Below are 20,284 nucleotides of genomic sequence, written 5' to 3' on the forward strand. Positions count from 1 at the left end.
GTGTATTTTAAGATTTATCATATGTTAAACAATACATAAAACGGCACCTACTTTTTTGGAACATCATACCATTAATTCTTAGTTGCAACAACCGATTAATCTTAATTATTACCATACGCATCAACGCATTAAGTGTTGAACTATTTTAAAATGTACCTATAGTATTGTTGTGAATTCTCAATTTAAAAAAAAAAGTTCTGATCGGAATCACTTTCTGTTCGTTTAAAATGGTTCAAATTTGATATGCTGCTAATTTTCTAAAAGTTTGCTTTTTCGTTTATCTTAAATTCTGTGTAAAATGTTATTGTCGATTATTGCTAAATGTGTCTCTTTGATATTTGTTGAATTTTATCTATAAATTTAAGGTTACTTAGGATAACAAATTAAATTTTCATACTCATTTTTTTTTACATTAAAGATTAAAGACGTGACCATATCATCTTTGAGGTATGTTTATACATGTATTATAATTATATTACACATCAAATGATATCAAACTTAAAGTTTAAAAAACAGTCGAAACAATTTTTCAGAGATTACCTGATTATAGGTGAAACTATTTAATTTAAAATAGTTGAAAATCGATATTGGGCTCTGTTTGATGATTTGATATTTCAAAACAGAGTCTTTATTGATCCATCAAATAAATACTGGTGTGTTGAGAAACATTTAAATTGCATTCTCATCTGTTTTATAAATTCAACTTATTATGGAAACTCTTACATAGTTTATAGATTATTCGTACCTTTCTTGACATACTATTTACCTTATTGTTTCATTGTCTTTTCTAACATTGGTTTTGTGAATCAAAACTTCATTATAATTAGGATTCACACCTTTGAAAATTAAATATAAATTTGGAGTTTGGAAAAAGATTATTTTATTACGGAACGTCATATAAATGATACAGTGGAATCATATTTAACATTTTTGTTTGGCTTTACGTTTGAACTTTTCATTTGACTTTCAACCGAAGTCGAGCAATATCATCAGAACTGACTAGTTTCTATTGCATATTAGATACAGTATAAGGAAAGTATAAGGAAAGTATCCTAACGTCATTGTGTTTGTGTTTATATTTTACTCTGACGTCATTGTATTGCCTCTTAAAATTACGATAATTTGTATTTGTAAATCCAAAAATGCGTACGTATGTGATACTTGAACGTCAGCATATTCTGCTTGCTTGCTCATGTGACACTTCAACATGAGGATATAAATGTGAGCTTTCAGTCTCAATCATTACTACTGATTTCTATTCGTCGTACTTTGTTATTTTAATTGATAGGTTGTATCGAAGTAATTAGTTTAATGTTATGATACATTTCTTTGGAAAAAGTACGTTTGTCCCTTTTTTGATTATTATATATGTATGGAAATTCTTCGAAAAAATATGTTCTTAGAATTTGTGACAATTTGAAAGTTAAATGTCATCTCTTTTGTTAGAAATAAAATCTATTACAAAACCAGATGATGTTGCAAGCAAGGAATTTATAGAAAACCAGATTTTTGTGTCTTCCAAATTTTTTTTAAAATCTTTTTAAACACACATATTGAGTAAAAACCCAGTTTTTTAATACAAGGACAAAAGGAAGGCATTATAAGAATTTAAAGAAAACCCGTTTAATGTGTCTTCCGATAAAATATTATTCCTTATGAATACACATATTGAAAAAAAAAGTTTTTAATACAAAGACATTGAGGATGAACTTTTAAAAAAAAAATGTTGTAAGTTTTTTGCGTAAAATTTTGCAAAAATGTAAAATATTTTAAAACAAAATCATGCAATCCTTAACCACGTGAATTTGAAAATAAGATCTTGGTTTATGCCGACCTTATCCTTATGTATAGGTATGGTTGATAGTTTCAGATCGGTTTCTTTGTATAACTTGCAGAACACTCCGTATGGAGGCACTAAATTTTTAGATGAAGGTAATGGCTTCTTAGATTTCGTCTATTAAAAGAATACAATGTAAAGTTATTTTTTTCATGATAAAAGCAAATTATCGATTATCAATATAAATTTATTATGATAATCAGATTTTTCTTCTTAAATTATGAACAAATGTTTGAAAGGAGTCGGTAAGTCTAAATTTGAATAGATTTGACACCTTTGGTTAGTTTCAAGTTTCTTTTCTGCATCATTTAAAAATATACTAGATTACAATAAAGATGTATTATTAATAGAATATTCGCAATTTATTCTTTTAAGTTAAATTTTATGTATTTTTGCGATATGTTGAAACACACAAACAAAATTTAAAAAAAACAAAAACAAAAAACAAAACAAAAAACAAAAAACAAGAGGTAGAGCATGTTTGGTATAAATTAATTTAATTACATCTTTGAAAAATATTATCACCCACTGATTCAATTACGTGTGATGGATGAAGGCAAATCACTGTACTGTTTACGTGGTCCATTAAAAGTCGAAAAAAACTCAGCAGCTCCATCTCGTGGCGGAAATGGTGTTATATTGAGTGGTCTTCCTTTGTGCGTGTCTTAATGAAATAAATGTCATCTTTTTCAAAAGGAATTAAAATCAAAAGTCGCATTGCTCACATTACTGTCTGTTATAGTCATATAGGATTTAGTACTTGTTGCATTTTTACGGGAAAAAACATACACAATAAGATAATTTAAAGATTTTAACATATCTTTAACATATCTTGTAAGTACACATACAGATTTATTGATTAAAGAGTAATCTACCTAAATCTGTCAATTTGCCTCCTCAATTTGTACAAAGAGAAAGAACACACACCGCTACCCATACAGAACAGGAGGTAATCTGGTTTAAACGTGAAACAGACAAAACCAGGTGGCAAAAACAGGTAAGTTCCAGAGGATCATTTGAATAATAAAAACCTTATAATAATAAGTTGCTGGAAGATAATGGTAAAAGTTTTTTTGACTGTGCTGAAGCTCGTCAACCCCACCCATAGTTCTTAAAATTGACGTGTCCCCGATGATGCCATTTTCTAAGATACAGTGTCTAAAAATATAAGACGTCAGCAAAAAAAAAAAGTAACAGTCTCAGTAGTACATGTATAATTCTTTTGACAATTCGCAATCAAAATTCTAGCTTATAAGACGTGCGCCATAGGAGTTGTTACTCCTTTGTAACACTTTAAATTATTTTGTTAAACGGAAGTGATGGCTCTAATGAGTGTTATATGTCGTATGAAAATCGTAGGCTAAGTCTTATGATAAATCTAACAATAGTTTTATGAAATCCAGTCCTGGTTTATCTTAAAAAGCATTGACCAATAGGAATGTCATGCAATCATCATTGCCTTCGTCAATTTATTTTTAATCGAATCATTTTGCAAGAAAATCAATTTTTACATATGATAATGTATTAACAGGAAGACATTCCATGAGTTAAATGTTATTGTGTATGATATACCGTAATTCAGAAGGTAAGCACATTGGATATATGCCCTAATATTAATTAAATCGACTTTTTTATTCAATAATGTTCCGCATATCAAGTAACATACCGTAGGTAAAAGCTCTCAATGGTAAGACGAACAATAACAATATCCTTAACATGGGTTTGAGGAAATATTTCACATCTACAGTGATCAAATATCTGCAAATAAAAAAAGAAAAAAGAAATAGGAAAAATACCCACATAAAATGAAAATACACATTGCCTGAAATAGGACACTTGTTATGAGTCGTGTTAGTTTTGCCATTCACCACCTAGTTACATGTACTTAGATCTCAACAGCAGTTCCTTTTCGACATGTTAAAATTGTAACAGTATATTAAGGATATAATGAAGATATGCAGTGTTCTATTGAATTAATTGATTAAACCCAGACGCTACTAGAACAAAATGTACGTAAAATAATTTTTAAATAACGGTTTAAATTTAAAAAAAACGTTATACACCCAAAATGTTGAAATGAAATAACCAAAAAAGTAAAAAAAAATTAAACATGGAGGTGAGAGAAAAGAGCAAATTTAATAACATTGCATGACAAGCCAACCTTGACCGGTAACTTTTATAGATTGGTTAAATTTATACATACCTTTATTTCTTTTACTTAAACAGCTATCGGATAAGAGAATGCCATTTAGTACAATGTTACTAGAGTAAAAATCCATATCAGGTTTAAAAGGTGGTTTAAAATACATTGTTTATACCAATTGAATATAAACAAATTTACCTTTAAAAATAGTTATTCAGTGAAACTTGATATTTATCAAGTTCAACATGGATGTCAAAAAATGATAATTGATGCATTCGATAAATTGGTAATTTTACCTTATAGTTTATGGCACTGTTGTAACTTGTAAGGTACCTAACTGAATACCGGTCCTTTTTAGTTTTGTTCGCTCTTACTTCAAGGTACTCTATTAAATCATAAAATGTACACACAAACTACATGTTCTTCCTTCGTGTTTTTTATATGTACACGAGAGGTGTGTTTTTAATATTGAAAGGTGAAGGTTTTTTAGTCTATTTGATGCAAATGTAACTAGCTATAGATTACTGATTTGTGGAAGTTTTTTGCTACGGAGCACTGTTAATGCATAGTAAATTTTATAAACTGATACATGTATCTTTATTTGACAATGTCAAAAACAAACCAACAACCATCTAAAAATAGATCAAAAGATCATAATACAGATTCAAGGCAGAGCAACATTGACTTCTAAAAAGATAAAGCATCAGGTTCCTAGGAGAAGTAAGCAATTCATGTCGACTGGTCGCACCCGCCGTGTGCTCATTGCCAAGATCATGAAAACGGAAGAAATCGTGGTCAGTCCTGTTTTTAAATAATAATTTAATAAGCATGAAAAAGTCAGTCAGTTTAATGAAACAGTGTACTTGATGACAAGGTCATCGTTTTGACTTTACAACTTCCTTTATTATGATTTTAGTCGAGGTTATTGGTATTCGTTCCAACAATTTGTTAATAGCTTACCCTCTCTATGTAATGGTTTTTATGTAGGGCACTCTCTTGCATAACGAATAAGCTGAGATACCACATAAGCACTTGATAATGTAGTATTGCAACAAACGTTTGCTAAAAACGCACATATGTATAACACAAACATAGAATGTAATAATGTGAAGTTTTCGATTTGAAAAGACACGAATATATATCAGTATAATAATTATTTATGATTGATGCTGGTTGTGAAGGTAATAATCATTGCTTCACCAGAAAAAAAAATACATAGTCCCAACAACGATCTTTCGTAAGTTAATTTCTGAACATAGTCTTTTTTATTGGTGGAAGGTAATATTATCAAGACCTCTCCAACAAAGGCAGTACTTTCATGTTGATGCTTGTCTTAAAGTGAAAAAAGCCTCAATCGGGTTAATGTTCCTAAACAATTTCTCAAAAGTTTTTAAAAATCATTCTTATTTTCATCTTCACACGTTTGCTTTAAACACATCGATGTCTTTTCACAACAACAAAAAAATCTATTTTTTTCAAATTTTTACGTGTTATTCTATATATGTAAGGGTTTAAATATACACATTTTTTTAATAGCAGGTTTTTGAAGAATTAAATCTCACAAACTAGAATATGTATAACCAGTATGAAAGCGATTGATGTGTGGAGTTTAATGTATAGGCATTGTTTGTAATTATTAACCTTTACATGTTAAAATGGAAAGCTAACACATTTCGGTAAGTTAGGCATTTCGTAAGGGAAGTTGATTTCGGGCACGTGATGTTGTGATTTAATGTGACACTTTAAGTTAAACTAAGGGACGAATAGATTCAAAAATTGATTTATTTTCTTAACCTTGTGGTTTGCAACAGTGAAAGAGATAACAAGGTAAAGTTGAAATTCTTTTGACAATTAACATTAGGCGGTGATTATCTGTACTTTATATTTTGCTTTTTTACATTTACATTTTTAGAAACAGATAAAATGCTATTTTACATTAAAGCCTGATTTCATCAGTTTTGTAAAGTAACTTTTCAATTGTTGGAAATCAGAATTAGTATTCTTTAAGCAGAACAAGTTTTCTGTTTTCAAGGTTAAAATAATTTACTTAAATACATGTAACTATTGGACATTGGACATTATACAAAAAAAATCATAATTTATTCTATGATATGGTCATTGGTTAGTAAGCTATCTTAATCAAAATAGATAGATCTAACCAACAATTTGTTTGATGAATATCATTATAAATCTTATCAAACTTCATTGATTCTTTAAATCACTTGTGCAGCGCAGCATTTTCGACTTTCGACGTTTTCAATTCAAGCAAGTGATCATAATAAAAACGTATTTATCTCCCTGAGAAGCGAAGTTGCCTTCCCTTTACACAAGTAATTAAAAAAAACACATAAATAAAATATAAATAAATACCAAGGCCTATCGATGATATCACATTTTGCTCTAATAAAATGAAATAGGTCTGCAGTTAAAATTAAGGAAAAAATCCAAGTTAAAGTGACCCTTCTTACAGTGATATACGCGTGTGATATATTTTCTCTTTGTATATATTTTCTTTTGCAGATACTTGATCATCGTGTATGAGTAATACAACCTCAGATGTCATGTTAAAGAATGCGTTATTGTTCACCCTGCCATGGATTGCATATACCTATGGTATGTTGCTGTATATTAAGTGTTATATGTAGTATGCGGTTTTTTATGCGAAGCTTTAAATTATTTGTTCTTAGATATTCTTAGGTATGCTACGTATATCTCTCTCTCTCTCTCTCTCTCTCTCTCTCTCTCTTTATTTATTTATTTCTGTGTAATCTAGTTTGTAGATGTAAATAGTTACCTAAGATAAGTATGTATATACCCCAAGTTTAAAACAGAAAAGCCTATAAAAAAAAATACAAAGAAAAATAAAAAAAAATTTAAAAAAAAATAAAAACCAAGTTATTTTCATTAATCTTTCGAACCCTGTAGATATCTCACAGCCTAAATTACATTATAAAAATTATTTTGAATGCATTGGTATGTGTGTCGTGATAGACAAAGGTTGTCTTAAGAAATAATTATTCTGGTTTTTGTTCGAATTTAGTGAACGTTGCTTTGCACAAGAGTGCTTGGCAGTTACATCCTTACGAAACTTCAAACTTCAGAGTCTTTTTGAGCGCTTCAAATGCTGTTGATGGACTCAAAACAAACCTGTCGTTTAGTGGAGGCCAATGCACTGAATCTGCAAATCATCAATATGAAGCCATGTGGCGAATTGACCTCGGGGCTGTTCTAGGCATCAATCATATTATTCTATATTATAGAACTGACAATGTTGCTTGGGGTATGTATAATTATTAATATACACACTCCTCTCTCTCTCTCTCTCTCTCTCTCTCTCTCTCTCTCTCTCTCTCTCTCTCTCTCTCTCAATTCCTAAAATGAAATTCTTATGTGTGACATCTTTTTAATGTCGTATTTTCTTTAAAGTATACATCTATTAACAAAGTATTCTATGTCACAATAGTTGCCATGGTATCGTGTTTCGGTAAAGTTCTCCTACATAATAAGAAACGTTTGCACAACGTTACCTGATTCTCATTTACAAACTCTCGCCATATTCCCACACAAAATAAAAACATGGATAGACAATCGGGAAATTAAAACAAACAAGAGATAGTTCAATTTAGTTTTGTGGATAAAAAAAATTATTCCGGTATTTTCAAGAATTCTAAAAAATCAAACACATATTATTTTTAGGTCTTAGTCATGGTTTTGTCGGCAGATTTCTTGGATTCTCTGTGTACATATCGAACACGACGAATAGAGAAGACGGAGTCATTTGTTTTAAGGACAGCCAACATTTTACCAAGTACACCATTCCAGCTGTGTTAACATTGAACTGTACACACCACGGTAGATACGTCATCTACTACAACAACAGGACAGCAAGTAATCTACCATCTGACTACTCGCAATATGCTTACAACGAACTGTGCGAATTTGAAGTATATGGTGAGATTTAAAAGTGTTTTAAAGATCATTAAGCGCATTGTTACGCGTCAATATTTATACCTATTCTTGTAGTTGCATTGTGTAACAAGTCAGGAACTATTGTAATTGTTTTCATTAATTATAGATATTTTGAGGCACTAAATTACATTGATTTTGAATTGAAGTGTCCTAAATAGTAGAAACAAAATCGTTTATCATTTTAAACACTTATATAGACAATTTCACTTATTTAATCAGAAATAGTATATGTATATGTCAAACTAAAGCGCCATTATAAGGCATGCAAATGACAACTCATTGCTATGTGCACAAAGTATGACATTTCAAATGGAATTGAGTAACACATACAGTACCAATCAGACCCAACCTAACAGAAAGTACAGTACAGCTCACGAGTATCCCGACACCCACCGTGTAAAAAACACGGTGGAAAACGGTCTGTGTCGCACCGTGCACACGGTGTGACACCGTGTATGTGTATTGGAAAATTCAAGAAAAAGCACCGTGTCGCACCGTGGCCGCCCGTGTAACTCCGTGGCCACTGTGTTACTCAGTGGATATCGTTACCTGAGACGTTGATAGAAATAGCGTATGTTTAGAAATAAAGAAATAATGGCTAAACAAGGGTTGAAACATATATATCCTTTTCATATTTAGAAAAGAAAAGAATGTCGACTTAAGTTGCACGGACCCAGAAAATTATCGAGGCTGTCAACGTGAAGTTAATTTTTTGTGATCTGAAAACTTGACGTAAATGGGTACCTTTTAATTCATTTGTTCTCAAATAAATTGAAATAAATTCACCAAAGATATTTAATAATCAATTAATATATAATCAAAATTCAAATCAATTTAATTCATCTTGTTTTTTTTTTCTTAACACACGTGATGTTGTAACTGACGATCCTATTAAAATGTCGGGAGCTTAAACGTCTTATTTCTGTTATCTGTAAACAATTTCTGATTTATTGATAAATTTACAGCCTTACTTTAAACCTATTAAAAATGAGAAATGAAAACATTTCAGATCATGTTTTTCTAAAAACATGTGCTGTTGATGTGCTGTAGTAAAAAACAACCCCATATTACCGGTGACTCGAATAATTTGGACTTCAGCTATTTATGTAGCAATAAATCAACAAAAAATCACTTTTATATTATAGATTATAGATAAATACATGTACAAACTCTTGTTAAATTATTTTCAAACATTGTACATGTATTAAAAATATACCCGCATTTCATAAAATAATTTTCAACTTTATTTCCGTATAGCTCGTAATGGCCTCGTGATTTCACATGAAAAAAACACTCGTGCGATGTACGGAAGCTGATCAGATACACAGCACTGTCTTTCATCTTGGGTTCTATACACAACAGGTGTTATTGTCTGTCTTGTTAGGTGTCATTGGAATTTACAACTAACTGTGTGTATATTTGGACGTCTGAACAGGTGTACTCGAGGTGCCGTTATTCACACCTTTCCGCGAACACCTGTTTGGTAACTCATCACAACCCGTCGTGTGTATGGTCTGAATATATCTTACTTCTTCTTTGTTAGTTCAATGATTTTTCCTAATCTCTAACAAACAAAAAAATTGTCTGTAGATATGTACACAAACAACTACACGTAGGACTATCGGCGCGTGGATCCGGGGAACAATTCAGCAACTCTATAAATACGGGAATTTCACAAAGTATTAACTTGCGATAAGAAATTATTTACCGGGTACACATACATATATGTACAAAAAACCCTGATTGATTAAAAAGATGAATGAGATAATACCGGTAACTTTTTGCAAGCATTTAGAATAAACACAACTTTATTGATGTGAAATAGCGTCGAAATTTTAACGAAAAATCTTATTACATCGTGAACTTTACAAACTTTTAGTCATTGTGTTGAAATCGTTATTAAAACCATGGATCTAAAATAAATGAATTAAATTGATACAAATAGAACTCTTATAATTCTAAAATGATTGCACAGAGAGAGAGAGAGAGAGAGAGAGAGAGAGAGAGAGAGAGAGAGAGAGAGAGAGAGAGAGAGAGAGAGAGAGAGAGAGATTTTACATCGTAATATTCCAACCCTCATGCATGCCATGCGCGGATCTAGAGGGGGGGGGGGGGGTCGGGGGGGTCCCGACCCCCCCCCCTGGAAAATGAAAATTTATTAAATTTACATAGTAAAATTATCGCGAAAATATGCCTCGGACCCCCCCTGGCAAACACAATTATCCTTCGGACCCCCCCTGGAAAAATTTTCTGGATCCGCGCATGCATGCAGTATAAGAATGAAGAAACTAAACATTTCAAACACTGAATACTTCATTGTTAAACATTTTTCTATTTTGCGGACTTAAAAAAACAATAGAACGACATTTTTTTCCATATCATGGAAGGAGCACGTGGTGTATCTCGCGGGCTGATTTGATTGACAGGGATAGCACGTGGACCCTGACTGCATATATTCTATCGCAATTTTAGGGAAAAGGGTTCAATATAATGGAAACTATAAATCTAACTTATTACACTGAATTACAAGTAAAATGTACTTAAATTAAACTCATACTGGTACTCTCTCTCTCTCTCTCTCTCTCTCTAGCTCTCATTCTCTCTCTCTCTCTTATATGACGATCAATAAACAATCAAACAGTAATTATTGCAATACTGAGTAGTTTCTTGGAACACAAATAATTTCTAAACTCAAGTTGCTATAAAGATGAAATAAAAAATTACCGATCCACGGATTCTTAGCGCTATGAATATGTACCGTGCGGTACTACATGGACAAGTACATCACACATATGTATAAAAGAAAGAAAATTTGAAAATATATTAGATATAAAGCTGTATAATTATACAATTTAGAGAAAGTACATTTGTTTTCAACAACCCGTTCGATTTGTTATCGTTGAATAGAGTATAAGTGAGAAAAGATCACAGTTATGGTTATATGCACTACTGAAACTGCCAAACTACAGTAACTACGATTACTACCACGTTTAAAAACGGACTGAAACAAAAACTTATGGAACCGTTTATTTGAATTTTAAAAAGGAAAAGAAAGTGTTAGTGTTTTAATTGATCAAACCTTTATGTGGGCGATATCGATTTTTGATATTAACAAAAATCAACCGTGTCAATCGCATACGTCTGAAAATTGCGTGCATAAAAATTGTATTTATTTCTATTTCTTTGTCTTTTTCTTTGATTCTCTTACGTACATCAATAAATATTTTGTTCTTTATAAGTTTTATTCCTAAAACCTCCTTTTTTCACAGGTAAATACGGCGTGTTACACCGTGTTATTGTCCGTGTTGCATCGCGTTGCATCGTGTCGCACCGTGTTTTTTCTCGTTCTGTGGCCGTAACAGAGAACAATAGATCAAAGGTACCGACACTTCCACGCTCAGCGTGGACTTTCAAACACGGTGGTCGGTGTTTTTGTCGGGATACTCGTGAGCTGTACTGTATACCCCAAATAAACCCTGGGTTTACTTTCTGGGTTTACTCTGGGTTTACTTCGGGTTTACTAGAGTTTACCCAGAGTAAACCCAGAATAAACCTAAAGTAAACCCAGAGTGGACACAGAGAGTAACCCCGAATAGAAGTACATCCCTGAAAGCAGACGCTAACTGTGTATTCAGAATACACAAGGGACAGGAATTACAGGTAGTATGATGGTAAGATAAAAGACAGATCTGCTTTACACTTCAGTGCATACAGTTGACCACAAAAGCAACCCAAAGTAAACCACAAGTAAACCCAAAGTAAACCCCGAGTGGACCCAAATTTTCAAAAAGTTAACCCAGAGTAAACCCCAAGTAAACCCAAAAAGTAATCCCAGGGTTTAGTTGGGGTTTACTCTGGTGTTCGGTTGGGTTTGATCGGTACTGTACATATAAGTTTACGCTCTTTACGCTCTTACAATCTATCTCTAGGTTGTCCTACTCCTGACTATTACGGCGAGACTTGTTCCCTATCTTGTTCACCACATTGTATCAACAGCAACTGTCATATAGAGACTGGCTATTGTTTTGGATGCAAAGATGGGTATCATGGACCAATGTGTGAACAACGTATGCATATAAGATTTATACAACCAATTAAAAACCGTAGATATAGAGATATTTAATATTGTTTAGCATCTGCTAAGTCTTTATACTTACACTTTATTAATTCGTTGTCTTTTCAAACATTTGTAAGCAAGTTGAAATGCTTTATTACTGTGGAATTAGTGGGGGCCAATTTTAGTTGATTGAGGGATTTTTTTTGTTTTTCGTGGAGATGTAATTTTGCGGATGCGTCAGATTTCAGTACTAGAAAAAAATAAAAATAAAAAAAGGAAGTCTTCCTCGAGAAATTAACTTCATGGAGGAGGGCTACCCTAGAATACCACAACACTTGAGTTACTACGAATTGTAATGATTCCACAGTATTCCAATTTACAAGCGCTCTCAGATTGCAATAGAGAAGAGGATATATACATGCATATGTAATAATTAAATGAATGCATTTTGTATTGTTTTCGATCAGAATAAAGTTAAATCCCTTACAATGTAAATTAATGAATGATGTCTGAAAAGGTGGCAAAAATGGAAAGTAAATGTGTATCTGTTTTTTTTAGACTTTTCAGGAAACACTCGGGTTATCCACTGTTTTTAGTTCAATTTATGTTCCTGTACATAAGTAGACATATATTATGTAAAGATTTCTCCCTGCAATTTTTAGAATGTGATGACGGAACATTTGGGAAATTCTGCAGTAACATATGTGGTCATTGTCAAGAGGGTGACAAATGTGACAAAGAGACGGGGGCGTGTCCTTATGGATGTCAACCAGGGTACGAAGGAATCTACTGCAACCAAAGTAAGATATGTTTATTTCCATCAGACTTTCGAGTAAAGTAGATTGAAGAAAACATAATTTGTTTTACATGTAAGCTGTTGAGACAATTTATATCACAAAATCGTTTTATTGCAGAATACAAGTTTTGACCTAATTTGGAAGGCCAAATTAAGCATATCTTCGCCCTTAAATCGTAAAATCAACTAGAAAAACAAAACCATAAGATATGTTCAAAGTATTTAATCAAATTTGCTCACGATATGAACCCAGTTTTCATTTATACAATGTACATTACAAACAACACGCGCTTAAACAAAAGTAAAGTAAAAAAAATTATGTTTTCGACATCAACTAAACAAAGTGAATAAAATATTTGACTATTGTTTTCAAAACTGAAACACATGTATTTTGAAAAATGTTTTTATATTGATCTGCAAAAGAGATACTGATTGTTAATAAAATAATTTTGTTTCTTTATTTAGCATGCCAAACTGTATACTATGGACCCCATTGCGACAAAATATGCAACAGCTCTTGTCTAAAGCAAAGGTTTTACTCTGATAAAGAAGACTGTTTACAGGTATAACCTCGTTTAACCTTCTTATTAAGGCAAGTATAGCTACTTTAAAAAAAACGTGCTGTCTGTGGATCAACCTTTAAACAGCAATAATTTAATCAGGAAAAACCAACCCTATTTTCAATTAGATTAATCTCGCGTATCTCTTCATACGATATATGGGAATCTTTAAAGAATAATTTTTACATGTTTGTTGATTAAAAAAAAATAATTAACAATAATGCTTATTAGTTGAAATCGACTAAGGAAGGGTACAAGTTTTCTTACGTAAGGTTTATTATTTTAGTACACTCTTATTTACCTTTTATTCGTTTTCTCTCTTTTTAAGATTGGAAGTCTTATATACTTGTTAAGTCGTGTGTTTATTGCCCTTAACGAATATATCTCCTTTGCATTTAACAGCTTTCAAAACTAAAAGAATAGCAGATTATTTATTCATAAATTGTTTACCAATCAAAAGGTGAGGAAATATACCCAATTTCTACCAATAACAAAGGTGTTACACAAACCAAAGATTGTAGATTTTATCAATTCTGTATACCTTCTTCCAAGGAAGACCGTCATAAAAAGTAAGATGGTTTATTTTGGATATTTTACTGGAAATGGACATTGATGGTAACCTAACAACAAAACTTTATAATCAACGCGATGACTTCAATTTTCTATAGTCAATTTTCCTTAATTATGTAGCAATATACCTTCAGTACCTGCATATCGCGTTCTTGTCTCTCAGTTGATTCGATACACAAGGACATGTTCTTCGAACGAACAGTTTCTAAGGCGAGGCAACCTACTGACACACAGGTGAACACGACTATCAACAGTCTCGTTTGAAGTTAACTTTTCGTAAGTTCTATGGTCGATACAACGACATTGTCAGCAAATACAATCTTCCACTGGGTCGCATGCTGACTGAAGTTTTTAATACTAATTGTTAGACCATAATTAATCACCTAATTGTCTACGGACTTTCCCGGGTTCTTTTTTCCCGATTACAACAAAGAACACACTGCGGGTGTGACAAGTCAGCAGAGGATGCTAAGTCCTCCTAGGCACCTGATCCTGCCTCTGAGTATTTCCGGAGGTCCGTGATTGCCTTGCTCTGAACAATTGATTTAATAGCGCATTGTACACGGATTTTTCTCCGTTTTTCCCGATCATGATATTTCCCCAAATTACGACATTTTCCCCGATAATGACACGCACGGCGGGTGTGACCGGCTTACTTCTCCTAGGCACCTAATCCCACCTCTATCTATTTGGAGGTCCGTTTTGCGCTGCTTTGAATTTGTTTTTCGTTTTATGGGTTTTTGAGATGATTCATGGTTTGAATGATCGCTCATAATTGCACCACAGAGTTTCTTTATGTAATGTCTTTATCTGTTGTTTTAATTGAAATGACGAAAAACAATTCAACAAACATTACAAAAAAATTAAAGCAAATAGTTTTAAAGAATTTAAGTTTGTCAAAAAAAAGTTATTTTCGATTTCATTTTTTAAAAATTTGAAACTGTTTGTACCATTAGGTTGCTTATTATTTGCACCATGCTTTGGTAACTCAATTTACCATGCTTTTTCAACTAAGAACTGTCAAATCCTAACAACAAATTATGTTCCATCAATTTATTGAATACATGTATGTTCAGAATTCTTAAGTTGGATAGTCTGCTTTACAGCCCAGTGGTTTGGCATGCCAAAGTCCGATGATCTGTGAGCAGTCGGCAAAGTCTGATGGTTTAATACGCCAAAGCCTGATGGCTTAAAATCGAATCGAGAATACAAAAGAATATAGAAGAAAAAAATAATATAATGGTAAAAATCCTAGAAACAGCCCCATCTGGATTGATCTGTTTATATTTTACAAATTTAGTATTAGTCATTGCATGTTTTGGCGCAACACATACATTGTATTTGTAAAATGTTCATTCTTTGTTCTCACAGTTCTCTGTCGTAAAGAGATTTTCACTGTTAATTTTTGCCATTCTTCTCTTTGTTCATTATCTACGTTTGGTTGTTGTTGATTTTGAATTGATAGCAACGATTTCAGCAAAGACGTCGCAATGATGGGATAAAACGAATGTATTACATGTAAGCCAACATCCGACTTTTGCGTGGAAGGCCATCAGTCTTTGTCGTAACCATCAAACTTCGGAATCTTGAATTTGTTAACGTATATTGCCATAATCTAAGTTAAGGATACATGTATACATACGATTTTCATTTTTCCATTAAACTAGTCAATATGTATGCATAACACTAAAAATGATCGAGGTGGTCTTCACAGGAATATGGCAAACCATTGGAAAAAGAGGACTGTGGAAACACAAAAATATTTGTTGGTTTTGGTGTGTCGGTAGTCCTATCAGCTGTGATACATGTAGTAGCACTCGTCATAGCATACAAAAGGTATACAGTGAAATTCGTTTGTTCATGAAGTAAAATCAGTTTTAACATTACGTTATTACAGTGTAGTCTGAGTATGCTGTCCATTGTAGATTTTCAATTGAACCAGTGATTTAATAATCGCGTAAAATCAAACGACGAAGTTGCAGATTCTAAAATCCAACAACAATTTTGTAACAGCTGCGAACTACATTTTACGCTTCCACATTTTGATAGCAAAATAGCAAAATTGTGAAAATAATGTACATATAACTTTCATTACTATGAAATTAACCTCTTGTTCTTTCACCATTTCATGGTATTGTTTTAGAAACTACTTCTGGACAAGAAGTTCTGATGATTCCTAATTGATCTTTACAATCTATTTTATAAGAAACTTGTACAGACACTGTGGCAAGAAGGATCAAACGTCTACCTCAGTGTCACGGAAATCAAGTGAGTGAACAATGCCTTTTAAAAAGCTTGCTTTCAAAACAAAGTTTGTTTTGTAAGGTATAAATCATTTTATTTAGTCAGTGAAAAAAAAAAGTAACAACAACCAGACCCAAATTATTATAATTTTGAGATTATCATATCAAATTGCTTTGTGTTCACTATAAAAAATCAAAAACCTATAAATATACATTGGTGGTAAAGATATCCCCCCCCCCCAAAGTGCTTTATAATTAATTATTGTGCTATTTTCACATTAAACAAAAGGGCAATTCACCTACTTTCCATTAAAGTTTTCTTACAGTATTTTAGGATATATCTAAGAATAACCTGACTTAAACAAAACAAAGATATTAAAGGTATTTTTATTAATGATATTGAACATAAGATATCACAATATGCAGATGACACTTCACTAGTCCTTGATGGTTCACCAAAATCACTTTTTGCAGCTCTTGAAACCATAGAATTTTTTTTCGAGTTTTTCTGGTCTTAAAATAAATACATCTAAGACAAAGATTATTTGGATTGGATCAAAAAAAATTTCAGATCAGGTTTATCATCACACAAGATGGAAATTGGATTGGGGGTCAACAACATTCAACCTTTTAGAAATTCAGTTCTCAGTAAATCTTCATAATATTGTCGATATGAATTATAATTTACAAATTCCAAAAATTATAGCTATGGTAGAGCAATGGAAACGACGAATTCTTACTCCCATTGGTAGAATTACTGTTATTAAAAGTTTGCTCATACCGAAACTAAATCATTTATTCATTTCACTACCAAATCCAAAGAAAGAAACAATTTCATACCTTAATAAAATTTTGTTTGAATTTCTGTGGAAATCCAAGATTGATAAAGTTAAGAGGTCAGTCATTACACATGACTATTCATCAGGAGGGTTGAAAATGGTTGACATTAACAATTTTATAATATCCCTCAAATGTTCATGGATAAAAAGGCTTACAAAATCACACAAACCATGGATGGATTTTTTATTTACCATTTATGGAAATGAGTTTTTACAGAATTTGTTTGATTTTGGTGATAGTTTTGTAATTGACTGTTTACACAAGGTAAACAATGATTTTTGGAAAGATGTGTTAAATTCATGGTTATGTTTTATTATTACCTATATTGATCACCCAAAGGCAAAAGATAATCTTTTAAATTCTCCGGTGTGGTACAATTCAAAAATACTCATAGCAAATAAATATGTTTTCATAAAAACCTGGTACAAGAATGGTGTAAAGGTCATACAAGATTTTTATGATGAAAATTGTAATTTTTTAAGTTATGAAGAATTTAAATGTAAATACAATCTCAAGAATATATGTATAATGCAATACAACAGTGTTAAATCAGCAATTTTTAAGTTTTTTAAAATGTCTAACATTGACAGGACTTCTGTTCAAAGAAATCCTAATCCATGTATACCATTTTTTTTCCAAACAATCATACTCCATGAAAAGTGTACAAAAATTATTTACAATGTTTTGAACGAAAATGTGGTTGTTCCAATTGCTGTAACCAGATGGGAAACAGATCTGGTTGATTATAATGTTGAAGATCTTACTGTATATGATATTTTTAAGATTTGTTTTAAAACTACCAAAGATTCTTCTGTACAATGGCTTCAATTTAGAATTTTACACAAAATTCTTCCAGTTGGATACTACCTTAAAAAAATCAATATTAAAACTACTGACACATGTGGGTTTTGTAAAAACAATGTGGAAACAATAATACATGTTTTTATTTCCTGTGAGAAAATACATACCCTGTGGAGTGAACTTAGTTTATACATTTATAGAAAAACCTCTGAAAGAATTGGATTTAATATGTTTAATATTATACTTGGCCAACTTCCATTGTCATTTCATAACAAAGTAATTAATTTTGTAATTCTGTATATGAAACAATATATTTTTTGTTGTCTTATGTCAAATAAGACACCATGTCTGATTGGTTTCCTTTATCACTTAAAACTAAAATACAATATTGAAAGATATGCTGCAATACAAACTGGTAAACTACAATATTTTGAAAACTTATGGGATAGTTGGAAAGATATCTTGGCTGCTGATATCTGATTTATTTTTATTACACTGTATCATGAATATTTTTTTTCTATACTTAATTTTTTTCCCATATAAGCAAGTAACCACAAAATAATAAATTTCAGTGTTTATTCATAAGTGTGTATGTGTGTGTGTATGATTGAATGTCTGTTTTGCATGTCTGTTTCTTTGAAAAAGAAATAAATTATAAAAAAAAAAAGAATAACCTGACATTTTATTTTCTTTTGAAAATATTAAAGAATATAAAAAGCTTAAAAAAAGATATAGAAAAAAATACATAGATAGAAAGTTTGCAAAACAAATTTGAAATATTCCATTCTATATCAATACTTATCCATCTAATATTTTTTTTTTTAAACTCGAAATGCATTTGATATATTAATTTAAATAAAAATATCTCAAAAATGTCAGAGTTTCATCAGACTTAATCAAGCGACCACAATGCTTGTCATCATCTGTAAATGAATAGTCAGCATCCAAAATACTCATTCTCTCTCCTTGTTTTCAGATAAACAAGTCATCAGCCCAAACAACGAACTTGCTCTCAATGATAACATTCAAGACTCCAAAGGTTCAGTGGAGCCATCTCCACAAACGTCTGGATTTTACATGAAACTGACGGAATCACAATACAACACCACCACTGAAAATGTTTATGAACAAGTTTGAAAATGTATATTTAATTGTTCTTTCAATGTCATGTCACCCAATGTTTTTTGTTTCTGTTAAGGCAGATTCTAATTCTTTGTAGACTGCGATTTGTTTTCTTTACTGATTATGTAAATCAACTGAATTAATTTAATTTGAGGCTTATCTGTATACGTGTATAATGGAGAAATTAATTACAACTAGCATACTATTAATTGGAGCTACTTGAATTAAACTTCACATATTAAACACTAAACAAAGCATCTATAACAGCTTTAAACATTAGAATAATGCGTTTATTCTTTATTTTATAGCTAGCAACGTCATGATTTAGATTGCGTAGATTTCGCTCTAGTCGTACATGTGTTAATTGCAATCAATTTCTGTAAAAAAAAAAAGAAGGGTAAAATTACCTAATAGATGTAAATTTATCAAAACAATGTCCCCTCTTTCGTCTTGGAAAACAGTGATCCTTTAAACCATTTGATATTATGAATCGTAGGCTAAACTTTATACTGAATCACAAAAAGTGAGCAATCTCACATACCCCAAGCTCCCACGTTCTTTTTGAAAACACTAGTCATATTGACTGGCGGAGTATGCAAGATATGCACACAATAATTTAAGGTATAATAATATAAAAGGACATTAGCATCTGAAATCCATCACATCAAAATTTGATGCAAATATGCAGGACGTCTTCTCTATATGGACCCCCCCCCTTCCATCATTTTTTAGCTCACCTGAGCTGAAAGCTCAAGTGAGCTATTCTGATCACTTTTTGTCCGTCGTCCGTCCGTCCGTCCGTCCGTCCGTCTGTCCGTCCGTCTGTCTGTCCGTCTGTAAACTTTTTACATTTTGAACTTCTTCTCTAAAACCGCTTATCCAATTTCAACCAAATTTGGCACAAAGCATCCTTATGGGAGGGCGAATATAAATTGCAGAAATAAAAGTCAGATCTGTATTCAAAGCGGAGAAAACCTTGAAACTGTAAAAAAAGGGGGGTGCATTTTAAAAAATCTTCTTCTCAAGAACTACTGATTCCAATTCAACGTTGTTTAGCATAAATTATCCTTATGGGAAGGAAAATATAAATTGCAAAAATTAAGGTCTAATTATGTTTCAAATCTGAGTTATTACGAAAATAATAATAAAGGAAAGGCGTGTTTCAATCAGTTTAATAGCTTCGGATTCGGCATTCGGTAAAATGGGTAGACAAGACTTGGCCTGGGCAAAACAAAAGATTGGCAGTTATTAATCTGCCAATCTCATTACAATTTCAGGATATTTGATGGACCAGTATATTTGTATTTGCTGTAAATATTGCTGCAAAATAATGCGTATTTGGAATT

At 31.8% G+C, this 20,284-nt stretch overlaps 2 protein-coding genes across 2 annotated transcripts; both read left to right on the plus strand.

The window, feature by feature from the left end:
- Nucleotides 1-188: 188 nt before the first annotated feature.
- Nucleotides 189-12,602, plus strand: LOC128174403 (uncharacterized; the record flags this gene model as incomplete). The annotated part of the gene is made up of 6 exons (XM_052839965.1): nucleotides 189-217; nucleotides 6,562-6,593; nucleotides 7,021-7,260; nucleotides 7,677-7,931; nucleotides 11,879-12,016; nucleotides 12,565-12,602. Coding segments are annotated over 6 exons (732 nt in total), but the record flags the coding sequence as incomplete, so codon positions are not given.
- Nucleotides 12,581-19,516, plus strand: LOC128171056 (platelet endothelial aggregation receptor 1-like). Its single transcript, XM_052836818.1, has 5 exons — nucleotides 12,581-12,806; nucleotides 13,268-13,365; nucleotides 15,647-15,768; nucleotides 16,139-16,200; nucleotides 18,793-19,516. Exons 1-5 carry the CDS (start codon nucleotides 12,611-12,613, stop codon nucleotides 18,951-18,953), a joined length of 639 nt encoding a protein of 212 aa, XP_052692778.1. The 5' UTR covers nucleotides 12,581-12,610; the 3' UTR covers nucleotides 18,954-19,516.
- Nucleotides 19,517-20,284: the final 768 nt, after the last annotated feature.

This window comes from Crassostrea angulata, chromosome 2, assembly GCF_025612915.1.
Source record: "Crassostrea angulata isolate pt1a10 chromosome 2, ASM2561291v2, whole genome shotgun sequence".
NCBI lineage: Eukaryota > Metazoa > Mollusca > Bivalvia > Ostreida > Ostreidae > Magallana > Magallana angulata.

What these genes read in the sequence shown, in the direction of transcription:
- LOC128171056 (XM_052836818.1), top strand. Translation starts at nt 12,611, where the DNA reads ATGTTCCTGTACATAAGTAGACATATATTATGTAAAGATTTCTCCCTG. An exon ending in ATAAAGAAGACTGTTTACAG is followed by an intron (nt 13,366 to 15,646) that starts GTATAACCTCGT and finishes TGGTCTTCACAG; the next exon opens with GAATATGGCAAACCATTGGA. An exon ending in CTCGTCATAGCATACAAAAG is followed by an intron (nt 15,769 to 16,138) that starts GTATACAGTGAA and finishes CTATTTTATAAG; the next exon opens with AAACTTGTACAGACACTGTG.